Below are 15,603 nucleotides of genomic sequence, written 5' to 3' on the forward strand. Positions count from 1 at the left end.
CATAGTAATGGTAATGGTAACAATAACAATTTATACACAGTACAAGTTTTTGTCTACATTTAACCCATCCTAATTAGGATCAGTGGGCCGCCATTGTGCAGTGCCTGGGGAGAAGTTGGTTCAGGGCCTTTCTCAGCGGCACCTTCGGCAGTGGTCCATGCTGTACTCAAACTGGTAACCCTCAGCCCCACGGAGTGAGCTAATGCTTGTGATGTTTTCTGCGTGCAGTGGCTCCAGAGTTCCTCGTCCCTCTGTCAGACGTGGTGTGTGCGTTCGGGGAGACTGTAGTCCTCTGCTGTAAAGTCTGTGGACGACCCAAACCCTCCGTCACCCTGAAGGGCCCTGACCAGAACCCAGTGACCAGTAACAGCCGCTTCACCATAGACATCAGGTAAAACAAAGTGCATGTGTGCATATGTGTGTGTAGTTTTATACTGGCTATAGTCACTCTGACTTACATTTTATCATTTCCCTTTTCTTTCTCTCCCCTCCTCTTTCCTTTCCTCCTTCATCTCTAATCCTATTCCTCCGCCCTCCCTTTCTTCTTGCCCATCCCTTTTCTCTTTTCCTTCCTCTTCCTCCTCCTCCTCCTTCTCCTCTCCAGGGATACAGGTGACATCTTGTTGAAGATCTGTAATCTGATGCCTCAGGATACCGGGATCTATACCTGTGTTGCTGTTAACGACCACGGCTCGGCCTCCTCTTCCGCCTCCATTAAAGTGCAAGGTGACGTACCTGGAAGGAGCATTTCTCTATAATTATAAAGAAATTATCCTGACGAGCACTAAAGATTTAATTAGTTGTAATGGTACACAGAGATTTAAGATTCTGAAATGCCATTGCTTGTGACAACAGTTTGAATCAACATTCGGTCTAAACAGAGCAGATACTGTGGTTTGCTGACTATGTGTATGTTTTTTTCTGTCTCCTTCAGGTATCCCAGCAGCCCCTGGGAGACCGGTGGCCCAGGAGGCCAGTAGCACGTCGGTGATGATCCACTGGCCGCCTCCGGCTTCATCCGCTCACTGTGCTGTCAGCAGCTACACTGTGGAGTACAGGCAGGAAGGTGTGTGTGTGGGACCGTACATTAGCAATAGAATTAGATGTTTCATGCTTGTGAAACATTCAAAGTGACTAAACCTTTCCTTGTTTTTTACCCTCAGACTCATTGCTATGGCAGCAGGTGGCCAGCAGCAGAGAGGAGTGTGTTCAGATTGATACTCTGATCCCCGGAGGTCACTATCAGTTCAGAGTGCGAGCCTCCAACCGCTGGGGCATCGGCCCGCCGTCCGAGCCCTCAAATATGATCACACTGCCCAGCAGCAGTAAGTCTGCACACACACAAACACACATTTTCCATGGAAATATCTTCAAACATTTTGGAAATGTGTTTTTTGTGTGTTCTTTTGGAGAGTGAGATAAGAAGATACAGTTTAGTCTCATGGCTGTGCAGTAAGGACAAGATCAGCTTAGCTTAGCATAAAGGCCATAAAATGGAAAACAGCCATTCTGGCTCTGCCTAAAGTGAAAAAATACATTAACCAACACATCTAATGCTGACTTATTTTCAAGATTTATCTTGTTGGTTTGATTTTAGGGAGTGTTTACAGTTTAACAGAGCCAGTCGTTTTAAAACTCAAACAGAGGACTTTAAAAACCATGACACAGGTGAGGCAGCTCCTGACTGTAATTCTTTTGGTATTTTTATTAAAATATTTTGTACTGTGCAAATAGCACTTAACCACTTATACGGTGCATGTTGCCATATTTACTTGGCAATGACTCCCAGTCTGTTTTCCACCACTATAGTCGCTTTTAACTCCCTTATTACTTAAGAGTAACAGCTCCAGATCCTTGTCTGTTCATGCAAAAACAAGCTCTGATGTGGTTCTTCGTCTGTAGTAATAGTTTTTCTATCGCCAAACAGCAGAGGAGACAGTATTCCTACTGTTTAAACCGGCGTCGCACATGCCCAGTATATGTGAAAGGCCACTTGACATGCGTTTTCAGTAGTTTTAATATAGACGGAGATAAATTATAAAACTCAGCTAAAACGCTGGTATGGACGGTGATTGTTTTCGTTTTAAAACTCTGTTTTTAAACATAAACATAGTAGCGTGGATGCAGCCTTAGTCTTTATGCTTATCCTGACTCCAGCTTATGCATAGATGTGAGATTGTTATCCATGTTCTCATGTCACTTCAATATGAAAGAGCTCTTTCATAAAATGTCAAAAGTAAAGATTTATTTAGAATGCATTTTTTTTACCATAAACAGAAACACTATTAATAGATGCATTAAAACAACATGTGATAAAGCTATGTCCATAGTTTGCTAGACAAAAGTAAAAGTCTGTTGCAATTTTCAGTACACCACAGCAGGAAAGTGTGGGACAGAACAAATTACATACATGTGTTTACAGAGGGTGGAGCAAGAATATAAGCTCATGTAATTAATTCTTTAATCTTCTGCTGTTTCTCTGTCCAGACTCTGGCTATGATGGAACAGGGATCCAGTGGAAAGAAAACTTTGAGTCGACCTTCTCTGAGATCTGTGAGATTGGAAGGTGAACTGTCACAAATCACTGACTTTCAAAATAGTCTTTCACAACCTAAACCTGATTTGCAGCCCAGATGTTGATAGTTGATGTTTTAACTGCACCTCTCTTGTCTTTGCTGCTCCCTCTTTTCACCAGGGGACGATTTTCAGTGGTGAGAAAATGTCTCAACAAGTCAACAAAGAAAGAGGTAGGGCATCCCTGCTTGACTAATCATATTTACTGAAGTGATGCTGTTAAGTGTGCATTGCTTTTCACTGTTCAGGCTGCAGGCATGTGTTTTGAGTCTATTTCTGTCTCCTTCATTCATATTCAAGATTGCAATTAAGTTTTAGTTTTTAAGTTTACATTTTTTTTGTCTCTATACATTTTTTTATGCATTTCAGGATAGTGAAGTTTGTGTTTCAGGCTGAAGTGATGAATTTATTTCTGTCAAACAGCAGCATATCTGTATTTTTCACTTTAACATTTACCTTTCAGTTTATTGCCTTGTCTTTCAGCGTGTTGTTACATGTCACTTTGTTTCTGTTCAGGTTGCGGTTAAGTTTGTGAGTAGGAAGATGCAGAAGAAGGAGCAGGTGGCTCATGAGGCGGACGTCCTCCTACATGTTCAGAATCCCCAGCTGGTGGCGCTGTTGGACACGTACGAGTCTCCCACTTCTCTGATGCTGATCCTAGAGCTGTAAGTCTTCCAGTGGTGGAAGGAGTATTCAGATTTTTTACTCAAGTAAAAGTAGTAATACCACAGTGTGAAAATAATGTAAAAAAGAACTGAAATTATTTAATTACTTAAAAGTAAAAGTACAAAGGTATTAGCTTCAAAATATACTTGTAATATTCTACAAACTAAACATGCAGAATGGCCCATTTCAGAATCATAACTGTCTTATAATTAGTGACACATTAATTTACACATCACGTTAATGTTGCTGCTGGTGGAGCTAATTTTAACTACTTTATATCCTGCTGCTAGTTTCACCTATAGTAATAATAGTATCATAATTTGTTTATTATTATATTTATTCATATTTTGTAATAATAATTTCTGCAGAGTACCTAGTAACTAAAGCTTTTATCACCAGCTAGGAAGATGACACTATCTAATTTTTATCTAAATGGTACTTAATAACGTGTGTGTGTGTGTGTGTGTGTGTGTGTGTGTGTGTGTCAGGCTGGAGGATGGTCGTTTGCTTGACTATCTCGTCGCACACGATGAGCTGATGGAGGAGAAAGTGGCATTCTTCATCAGAGAAACACTTGAGGCACTGCAGCACCTTCATACCTGCAGAGTTGCACACCTGGATCTGAAGGTGAGAACCCACGTGTGTGTGCTGCTACATAAATAAATGAATGACTTGACAAATCCATGGACTGAGCTTAATTTTTATTCCTAATTAAGTTCATGTGTGCCTTTGGAAATGTATCCTGTTATCTGTTGTGGCTATGCATTTTATAAATGAATAACTTAATAATACATTTTTGACATTCTGGAAGTGTCATTTCCAACTTTTCATCTTATCTTCAGTCTGTTTCTGAATTCTGTTTTGCTCCCGCAGCCTGAGAACATCATGGTCGACCTCCACACTCCTACCCCGTGCATTAAGCTCATCGACCTCGGCGATGCAGTCCAGCTCTCTGCCCACCGCCGGTACGTCCACCTCTTGCTTGGAAACCCAGAGTTTGCTGCGCCCGAGCTCATCCGCGGGACGCCGGTCTCTGTTGCGACAGACGTGTGGAGCGTCGGCGTGCTGGCTTACGTGATGCTCAGTGGCGTTTCCCCGTTTCTGGATGAATCACCGGAGGAAACCTGCGTCAACATCTGCCGTCTAGACTTCTGCTTCCCGGATGAATACTTCCGCGATGTGAGCCAGGCGGCGAGGGATTTTGTGTCCTCAGTGCTGCAGCAGGATCCCAGGAAGAGGCCAAGCGCTACTTTCTGTCTGCAGCACCCGTGGGTGGGTCGCGGGGGTGCACACGGTGGGGAGTACTCCAAGACGCCATTGGAAACAACTCGGTTGGCCACATTCATTGATAGAAGAAGACAGCTGCATGATGTTCGGCCCATCACCAATATCAAAGGGCTGGTGAGCAGCAGCATGGGCAACACGCTGTGACGGAGAGGAGCTCTGGGTGTTTGAACGCTCTAACAATCCATCTGTCATGGCCAGGGCACCCACAACAACATTAAAATATGTAATAAAAGCATTTCATTATGTTTAGTATTTATAACGTGTGAGTGAGAAAGGGATTTTGTGCCTGAATCCTTCGTGTAGAGTAAGATTTAATCTTTCTGGGACCACTAGGCCAAACTTTTAAACTGAAAAAATAATTGAAATTTATGGCTGTACCATACTGAATTGCTGACTAACACTTCACCTGATCTTTGTTCACCTAGTATAAACCATTACATGAGAGGCGGGACCTATAAACTGCCTAGACACCCCTTAATAACCCAAAGAAATTAGCTCAAAGTTGAGAAAATGAGCATTTAGAAAACACACTGTGAGCAGACATAATGGCAACATATTAATTTATATTTGTATTATTTATTTTTCCAGGGGCAGATGATATATTGGAGTTATTGCTCTTTAATGTCTTAAGGAGCCGTGTTGTGCTAATCTTATCTTGGATCTGCAGAAGGCTGTTTCATGTTCACCTGTGGACAAAGTGCTGTTACTCAGGAACACGAGCAGTACTGAGTCCTGCAGATATTGGCCTCACTAGCCAACTGGCCAGCAGAATCCTACTCACTGAGAAGCATTTTACCACCCATGCTCAGCTTACAGGCTATAGCTAACATAACTGAACATACTGAAAGGTTTTGTGAGTTTCTGACCACTAGAGGACAAGTTTTGCGAGACAGTGACATCTTGACAGTGACAGTGTCTGATATCATCAGGTTGGTGAGTAGCAAAAATGGTTGTGCACAGTGACTAAACTGCTAATGATGTATTTGAAGTCCTCTAGTCTAATTTGGATTAGTATCATGAGGAACCCTCATGGAGGATTAAAGAGTCTGCAGCTTCAACGAGAATCTGACAGTTAGAGGAGTTAGAAAGCGTTCACCTTCTTTATGTTGGTTTAGTTGCTGTTCTTATCCTGGGGTACTTAGTGAGCTGAGCCAAGGTCATTGTCTTGCTCAAGAACGCTTTGACAGGATTACTCAAATTTTGGGAATTGATCCCAGGACTGTCACTGCACATTACTTGAAGCCTGCATCACACAGTAGCTTCAGTGACAGAGAAGACTAACATCATTAGGAATGGTAATTTTGAGGAACGGTGTGATGGAGGGTTTCAGCAGAGACATCAAGAATGTTGTGGAAAACGCCACCAATCAAATTTGGATTTAACAAGCAGACTTTTCACTCGATATCACGGATGTTCTGGTAATTGTGGTGTTGAATGTGTTTTGATTTGTTGATGTGGGACAGGCAAATTAGTCCAAATCCCCACTAATTGAAAACATTGTAAATTCTTTTTGCGCTCAGTTTGATCATGCTTTGGAAAACACATGTGAAGTGATCAATTCAAGAATGTGTCTCCTACATAGCAGCAAACAAGAAATCTGGACTTAAAAAGCATATTTAACGCTTTTCATCCATTTGGTATGAAGCATAACAGACCACAAATGCCACCACAGAGGATTTCTGCATCGTTTCATGTTTTCCAACAGTTAACTATATATCAGCAACTGCAATTTAAACCACCAACCTGGAAAGTTATTTTTGGACTCTGAACCTTGCTGTCATATACCTTTAATTTATTGAATGTTTATTTATTCAAAGACTGGGGTTGACAGTGAAATCATATTTGGAATGGTGACCTGGACCAGTCTGGTCTGCGCTAAGTGGCGTTGACATGAGATGACTTAGTCAAACCAAGCTGAAGTCACTGAGCAGCTACCGGACTGTGCAGCAGCTGAGTTTATGTTGTGAATAGTGTTGTGGTGAACTGCTGGAGGAGTTTACATTTAGTCACTGACTTATACTGAACTGTGCTGGACTGTCATGAACTACAATGAACTGGGTTAAAATGGGCAGTTTGAGCCGACAGCATCCCTACATAGAAGGTGGGAAAAAAACATTGGATAAACTAATAAGAGGACGACAGGACTTTGCACAGGAACACAGAAAAGGCACCATGGAGACTTAAATCCTTTCTATAGGACACCTATAATTTGTTCGTATCACTGTTTACAAAAAAAAATTCCAAATAATGCTTAAGTAGTTTACAAGAAAGTAGAATTATCAGGGAAAACCTGCATGTAAATTCACCAGGGATGGTTTAGAAATCAGGTTAGTAATCTGTCTGTTTCTATAAAAAAAATCCTGTGACAGGTGTTAAGGTGGGAAATTAACTACACCTTGAAACGTTTTTGTTTGTATTGTGGCAAGTAACCCACCATAGTGTCCCATTCTTTGGCTTGTAAAATAGTTTGTACGGCTGCTGAATTGATCTTGGATTTAGGCAGAAGAGTTAATTTACTGTCCTGCTTCTATTGATGAATGTAATTTCTTGTAGAATGTGTTTTTTTTAGCTTTCACATGCATTGCCATGTTCCCCTATTTAGCATTTTGCGTACAACAAAAATAAGCATTTATTTTCATGCAACCGGGGATGCAGAATGGTGCAAGCAAGAAACCCACTGTTTTATCTCCTTTTATGTCTAGTACAACAACATCCATGGGAACCTGCAAGTGTAATAGTTTGTGTTTATCGGTGCAGCTGTAATAACATCTGTTCAGGTACTAGTGGAACAGCAGAGTGTTTTGCTGTTTCATGTCAGTTTCATCGTCACACAGGGGAAAATGCAACCAAGCGACCCCTCCAGGTAGCAGTTGTAGGTAGGAAACACAAGATTTCTCTATACTGAGGGGTCTGAGAGTCAGTTATCTCATCAACATGGCAGCAAACTCTGTAAACATTACACAGCGATACTTTTAACATGTTTCAAACATCCAATACAAAGAACAGCTTTGTGTTAAATGGTTAAAAATAAATATGAAAAGTACTTTCAGTGAACTGCTAACTGTATGTATCTACTAATTAGCTGATGATGTTAAAATTAATTAATAACATTATTACTGAAACAATCCACTATGTGTATATATATATATATATATATATATATATATATATATATATATATATATAGATGGATTAATTGAAAATCTGTATTAGTTGCAGCACAGCAGAGTGTATTTTTTTATGGAGTGTTCAATATTAATAATAAGTTAAGTCAAACAAGTAGTCATATAAATAAATACAAACAAATTATGTAATGTGAGCTGAGTTTTAAAACCTTATTGCAGTATTTTACAACTTGATTTAATTTCTTTATTTACAATTTCATGTCTGTATTTAGTAGGGGTGGGAATCTATTGGCACCTCACGGTTGGATTCGACTACGATTCAGAGGGCTGCAGTATAGGATCTGTGGATTCTTTAATTTGCACATTAAAATCCAAAAGAAACATCTCCTAATTAGCTTAAAAGGACTAGTTTGCATCCCTAATTTACTTCATTAACCTCAACTCCATGGTCCCACATTTCTTTAACCTGTTGTCAAACTCTGAAAACTGAAATATAATTAGCAGGATGTACAGTATGTGTACACGACAGAGTTCTACATCAGTTTCGTCTAAGCTTGTACCTGATGTTCTCAACCCTTAACAAGTAGGTAAGTTAGTAATGACATACAGCTGAGCTAATTAATATTACTTTGTTACTAGTTTAGCTAATATTACATAACAGCCAAAGAACGTGCTGTACAGGGGAGATGTTAGCTGCTAACCACCTTCACATTTCCAGCAGTTGGGGAAACTACAGACTTTTAACGGACACAGTGACCTACACTGCACCTTTATTACCAGACAAAAACTTCCTGCTAATATTTTCCTCTGCTAACTGTTCAGCGTTGTGTTCTCACACATCACACACAGGATACACAGAGAGCTGCCAAGCGTTGAGTGTCACCAAGCTCACACAGTGTGCGAGTTAAAATCCTCACTTGCATATTGATATTACTGATTGTGTAATATTTAAGTAGGGTGTTTATTCATTCTGCAGGTGTGTGCCAAATACAGGGGGAACACTGGTCTCTCTGTTATGTGCACGCCACAAATGGTACGGTTGCTGCACCTCTGCGAATTCCGCCTTTTGTGTTCTGTCAACATTACGTTATCAATTAACATTTAAATAACTGATTATTTTGACATTTGTTAATCAAGTCAGAATCTTCCACGTCCGCATCGCAATGCATCTAAGAATGGATTTTTTATCCCACCCCTAGTATTTACAAGGTTACAGGTTATTCATATGATGCACATTCTGTCTTATTTATTCAATTAATATTGAACACTTTGGTCTTCCATACTTTGCAACCGCACCCACAATTTAGCTGGGAGATTCAGAATTGCATCTCTTGAATGGACTACAGCCTAGGCGACAAAAGACCAGTTACTATGGCAACCATGCTGGTGTAGAACTGTGGAACAAGCATGGCTGCCGCAGAAAAACTACAATCTGCCTCCAGTTTATGCTAATGCTAGCAAACAAAGGTGCTTTTACTGTACACTAAAACAACACATCCTTACAGTGTTTATCAGCTGTTGCTAACAATCGAAACCTGAATGCCTAAAGCACGAAATGTATATTGTTTTACTTAAAACAATAATGAAGATATAAATCAGATTGTTGGGCTCAAAAGCAAAAATGAATTTGCAGTTTGAGGTCCCTAAGCAGGTTACAGGTCTGTTTCTGCTGTTTCAACAAGCAGTGGATCAGTGGACATGGCACTAGTACCTAATCTTTTAAAGAGCCTGAGCCCCTTCATTTACTTTTTATCTACATTGCAACAGAGAAAAGGTAAATCTGTGCTCTGCATTATAGTATTTTAGCCTAGTACTCAGGGTCTTTGTGAGGTATAAGGTATAAACCAGCCTTCAAAACGCATATTCCAGCAATTCAGCAAAATATTTAAGCTTAAGTGAGGTCTGTATTTCTGTCTTGTTAAAATTGTTCATAGTTTCCTGTAAAGACAACCATTCATCTGCAACCTCTGGTGTGAGTTCCTTTTTCATGATCAAAATCTGTGACTGTCCAAATGTTTCCCAGTGTGCCCATCTGGAACTAAACTGACAATAGAAATATTAAAATCTGATAATGCAGTAGTAGTGTACAATATGTAATGTAATAGTTCTGTCTGAAGCTAGTATAGCTTCACCTTCTGGTTTGCTATAGCTGTTCTCTAACCCTGGGTTTGACCTGCGCAGCTGCAGAGGCTTTAACTCTCTGAAGGACAGAGCTGATCTGTTGGTGTCTTAACCGCATGAAATCTTATAGCGAGCGATGCTCCAATCAGTCGAGTACTGAATCACATCACCTGTTAGTGAGGCAGAAACGTCTCTCAAATGATATTCTCATTTGACTTTATGCCCTCTGGTATTCATATGCATCCTCAGTGTTGCAGTCCAGATTTACAACTGTAACCTACGCTTACCTTTTAGCTTCACTCTTGACTGTAAGGAAGAAATAAAATCAGTCATTTTGTGTTCAACTTAATTTCCAGGAAAGTCTTAGAGTAGAGTGGGGGTCAATTTATTTACTTTATATCAAGCAGGAAGCTTCCGGTCTGAGACGTGAATCCAATCCGGAAGTACCATAAACTTGCATTCTATCGATGTAAGAGTCGCAGGGGGCGACTCTTCTGGTTGCAAAACAGAAGTCCGGCTCCATTAGAAATAATGGTAAAATTACCCTAATTCTCAGCTGATTTATTACCTCAGTAATCACTTTCCTGATGAGTTTATGGTCTCAATCGCTAGTTTCTTGTTCCTTCAATAGAACATGATGTTCATTTAGTAAATTATGGTCCCATTTAGAGGAAAATAGACCATAAAGCAGAGAATGGTTCAGGGCGGGATTATCTGTAATTGACAAGTCGTTATCAGGCTAGAGTGACTCATACCCACAGCACTGTGTAAATTTAACCAGCGCCATAGAAAAAGCTTATTAGGCCTTGGCTCTGGTGAGTGCATTTAGTTTTAAGCCTGGTGTTCACTAGACAAAATTGTCAGCCCTGTTAAAATGACAGATAAGGTGAATTACAGATGCATCTAACTAAGCAAGCTAGCTAGTGCCACACACAGCCGTTAGCTCCACTGTCTCGTCCAATATAAATAAATATAAATATGGTCACTTCCAGGCATTTCCTGGTTGCAAAAAATCAACATGTCAGCGCCCTATCGGTAGAAGTATAAAGGAGCAGAAAATGGAAATACTCAAGTAAAGTACCTTTGCACCTCAGATCTTCTTCCCCCAAAGAGTTCAAGTTAAGTCCGACTGTCCCGGTGTCAATTCTGTCCCAATCCCACAATGCATCTGTCATGGCTTGGTGAGCCACGTAGCACCATGGTGGCTCCACCCTGTTGAATGCTAGTCTGTGCTGTATCCTGCTAGTGTTCATGCTGTATAGGCTGCCTCTTCTTACTCCATCCAACCTGCTGGTTTGTTACTCTTTACTAATAAAGAACCTGCTTGTTCGTAGTTTTTCGTCTTTCCGGCTCATTCCCTTAATCCACTGTGTGAATGCTTGTGTGTGTGTGTGGGGGGGGGGGGTTCCCATAACATTTTAGACTCAGGTTTAATGTAATGTATTATTAAAATGGATGAAAGTACATATTAACATCTTACTGGTTGAAATTATTTTTGTCATTGATTCAACAACTTTAAAATAATCCATGGGAATCACCACAGACTAGGGACTTCTGTCTAATCCTATTAGCCAATTTACTGAGTTCAGTAAGATTATGGGAAAGCTAAATACATTCACATGTCCGGAACATTTTTAAACTGGAATTAAAATGTTTTGTGTTTGCTTAACTAAAAATGAAGGGGAAGTTCACGTCAGTCTGTTTTTTAGAAAATGTACCACTAATTAGTCAAAACATTCTGCCTGCAGTTTTAAAAGCAGCAAAATAAGTAAGACAAGATAGAGAAAATAAATGGAAAACATGTGAGCGAGAAAGCCAGTTTTAACTTATTCTAAAATAAGTTAATTAAGCTATGCAATAAGTTTGTCAAAGCAGTATTTCACATTTTAATGTTACATTCAAGCTTTAGTTTTTCATGAGTTTACAACAGTTGTCTCACCAACACTTACTTTATTTTAGTTTTATTTTGTTTTTGTAATGACCCTGTCACACAGCATCTCTCTCTCTCTCTCTCACACACACACACACACACACACACACACACACACACACACACACACACAAACCACACACTGCCCTATGTTAAAGCAAAATGCTGATCACAGCTACTTTAAACTCAAAGCTCAAAACACAACAGAAAACGTGTGTGTATGTGTGTGTGGTCACTCTGACTGCTTTTACAAACCATCACAGCAGGTGAAGCTCTCAGGCACTAATACAGCTTCAGTTGATGAAATATTTCCCGGTAATCCTGTAACTAAAGTGTGTGTGCGTGGCGTGTTGTTGCTGTGCTGCTGAGGAAGTTTTTCACCACAATAAACTGGAGGTGACTCGGATGGCAGACGACACTGTAAAGAGTGGAAGAGGAGGAAAAGGAGGAGTCATAAATGTTGAGGTAAGTTGACTCATGGGATTTCCTAAAAATTCTTCTATACATTTATGCTGTATATTTTTATACAACAGACACTTAGACTTACTTTTTGTGCAGTGTGGTGGACATACGTGAAAAGAAATCATGGGGGGTTAGAGTTAGAGGTCAGTTTACCCGACCTCTGTTGCCCCTCCTCATCTCTACTTGAGGCTATATTAGCCGCTACTAGCTTAACACACCTGAATCTCCATCCATACTGCCTGCTCATGGTACAAATACTGTCCTCCCAAAGGTAGGACAGCGTCAGTCGATGCATGTTATAGAACTGGATTTTTGACTCTTGTCCGTCGGGAGCAAAGCAGGAAGTCGGGTGAGGTTGTTATAAAGTGACTCTGAAGAGGGTGATGGTCAGGTTAACACTGGAGATAACTGTTCACTTCCCACCTGCAGTTAGCACTGGTTCATTTTAACCATGACTAGGATCCTTCCCTAACCTTACCCTTAACCAAGTGGTTATTACTTTTACCATGACAGCAAAGATCCCCTAACCTTAAGCCCAAACCAAGATGTTTCTGTAACCTTAAAGTAATTATTTTATCCCAGACCTTCAAGTCTTCACCTACAGCTAACCAACATTGTTGGGAGTAACGTTACAAAAGTAACGCAATTACAATAATGTATTGCTTTTTGCTCTCACGCAGTAATATAATGCATTACTAAAAAAAAAAGTGAAGTGAAGTGTTGTGTGTTTTGTTTTTTTAATAATTCACCAACACTGACAAACATTTCAGCACCAGAAAAACAAATCCATGAGTGAAAGACTTATTTCCTGTTGCGGGAATCCGATGGTCGAGATTGTAGGCAGGGTGCAAACTATGTGGGAGCTCGGCTCCTCTTACCAAGACAGTAGCTCCCCTGATCAATCATGCGTAAAAAGATTTCTATTGGCTATATGTGTTTGTGCTTTAACAAATACCTTAATGATTAGAGAGGCTGCCGTCAGTTCATTCTGAACAATACTGAAAATTAACAAACAGATGATTTGTGCTGAGCTACATGTCTACATGTGTGCCATCTAGATACCTCCATCAGAATCCCCCTACTATCACCCAGATATTTTCTCTATTCTTGAGGAGGAAGTTAACCATTATAAAACCATGGGAAATGTATTAATCTGTGGGGACTTGAACGCTCGAACTGGGGACAGAGCTGACACTATGAACACCCAGGGAGACAAACACTTACCTGGAAGCACCTGCTTCCCCCTCCCTGAATGTCCTGCTAGAAAGAGCTTTGACAAGCTTACTAATATAAGCGGTATGCAGCTTTTACAGCTCTGCCGTACGCTGGGTCAGTACATAGTCAACGGCAGGCTACAAGGGGACTCTCTCGGTCGCTACACTTACAGCTCAGCTCTAGGCAGTAGTCCGGTAGATTATTTCATTACAGATCTAGATGCAATGTCTCTTAGAGCTTTCACAGTCAGCCCCCTCACACCCCTGTCAGACCACAGCAAAATCACTATCTATCTGAAAAGGGCTCAGTCTAAGTCTGGAGCCCCTAGTGCCTGTGAACTGTTTAACAGCACATACTCATACAGATGGACCCCAGACAGCATGGGGCGTACCAAAAGCACTGGAAAATCAAAACATACATGATTTAACTCATTTATTTCTTACTGAAACATTTTCCCAGAATAATTCTGGTGTAAATTCTGCTGTGGACAAAATCAATTCAATATTTCATCATTTGGCTTTGTTGTCTAATTTGAAAGCCTCCAAACCAAAACCTCAGCAAATGAATAATAACAAATGGTTTGACTAAGGAAAACTTTAAGGAAATTATCAAATGAAAAGCACAGGGACCCAGATAACCACAACATACACTGTCAATATGAGGCCACTCTGAAACAATACAAGTACACAAGTACACAGCAAGAAGCAGCTCTGTGAAATTGAGGAATCCTTAGAGTCCAACCAGTTCTGGGACAAATGGAACACCCTAAACAAAATCCAGCAGGATGAATTGGCGATCCAAGATGGAAATACTTGGATTAATCACTTTAGTGAATTATACAGTAATATTACAAAAAATTATGATCAGTACAAGATATTCACAAAATGGAAAACTCTGGAAATGGTGACAAAAAACAACCAAAACCCTCTAGATTACCCTGTAACAGAACAAGAATTAACAGAAGTCATCCAGTCCCTGAAAGGAAAAAAGGCTTGTGTTATTGATGGAATCCTCAACGAAATGATCAAATACTCAGACCATAAAATCAGATTGGCTATACTAAAACTATTCAATACTATTCTAGCAACTGGAACTTTTCCAGACATCTGGAACAAAGGTTTAATAACCCCAATTCATAAATCCTGAGATAAATATGACCCGAATAACTACAGAGGAAAATGTGTATCCAGTAAACTGGGGGAAATATTCTGCAACATCATTAATAAACAACTTGTCAACTTTCTTGATGACCACAATATTCTGCATAAATTTGCCAAATGCCATTTGGTTTTTTACCAAATTGATGCACAACAGACCATAGATTTACCCTACAGATCAAAAATCAAACATTCAGAAAAGTAATGTATATGCCTGTTTTGTTGACTTCCATCTGGAACGAGGGCCTTTTCTATAGGCTACTTGAAAGTGGCATTGGAGGAAAAACATATGATTTGATTAAGAACATGTATACAAAAAGTGAATGTGCCATAAAGATTGGAAACAAACAAACAGCGTTCTTCTCCCAGGGCCGGGGAGTGAGGCAGGGATGCAATCTCAGTCCAATTCTCTTCAGTCTATATATCAATGAATTAGAAAACCAATTAGAGTGCTCCACAGCACCTGGCCTCATCCTGAACAACACAGAGATCAGAGGTCTGCTGTATTCAGATGACTTAGTGTTGCTCTCACCTACTAAAGAAGGTTTGCAGCAGCACCTTAATCTCCTGCAGAGATTCTGTCAGACCTGGGCCCTGACAGTAAACACAGCAAAGACTAAGATAATGATCTTTCAGAAACAATACAGAAATCAGGTTACACACAATTTCTATTTAGACACCACTAAATTACAACATGCAAAAAACTACACTTCCCTTGGCCTCAACATTACATACACAGGAAACCTCAACATGGCTGTGAAATATCTGAAGGACAAAGCAAGGAGAGCTTTCTATGCAATAAAAAAAAACATTAAAATCTATATTCCAATTGAAATCTAGCTTGTACTGGCTTGTACTAGAACCAGTTATTCTATATGGTATCGAAATCTGGGGGCCAAAACTTAATAATGAATAATGAATCTGACAAATGGGACAAAACAATCATAGAATCTTTCCATACCGAATTCTGTAAGAGCATCTTGCAGGTGCAGAGAAAAACACCAAATAATCTGTGCAGAGCAGAGCTCGGCCAATACCCCCTCTTAGTAAAAATACAGAAACGATC

General features: G+C 40.1%; 1 protein-coding gene across 4 annotated transcripts in view; it reads left to right on the forward strand.

Moving 5' to 3' along the window:
• Positions 1–7,581, forward strand: part of kalrna (kalirin RhoGEF kinase a) — a 115,111-nt gene extending 107,530 nt beyond the window's left edge. For all 4 annotated transcript variants that reach the window (XM_046055044.1, XM_046055045.1, XM_046055047.1 and 1 more), the window contains 9 exons: positions 229–391; positions 605–726; positions 935–1,066; positions 1,164–1,325; positions 2,488–2,566; positions 2,696–2,747; positions 3,091–3,239; positions 3,729–3,867; positions 4,114–7,581. In XM_046055044.1, coding sequence (XP_045911000.1) covers positions 229–391; positions 605–726; positions 935–1,066; positions 1,164–1,325; positions 2,488–2,566; positions 2,696–2,747; positions 3,091–3,239; positions 3,729–3,867; positions 4,114–4,671 — 1,556 coding nt within the window. In that variant the 3' untranslated portion in view covers positions 4,672–7,581. The remainder of the gene's footprint in view (positions 1–228; positions 392–604; positions 727–934; positions 1,067–1,163; positions 1,326–2,487; positions 2,567–2,695; positions 2,748–3,090; positions 3,240–3,728; positions 3,868–4,113) is intronic.
• Positions 7,582–15,603: the final 8,022 nt, after the last annotated feature.

The sequence above is a fragment of the Micropterus dolomieu genome, linkage group LG07 (genome assembly GCF_021292245.1).
Source record: "Micropterus dolomieu isolate WLL.071019.BEF.003 ecotype Adirondacks linkage group LG07, ASM2129224v1, whole genome shotgun sequence".
Classification (NCBI taxonomy): domain Eukaryota; kingdom Metazoa; phylum Chordata; class Actinopteri; order Centrarchiformes; family Centrarchidae; genus Micropterus; species Micropterus dolomieu.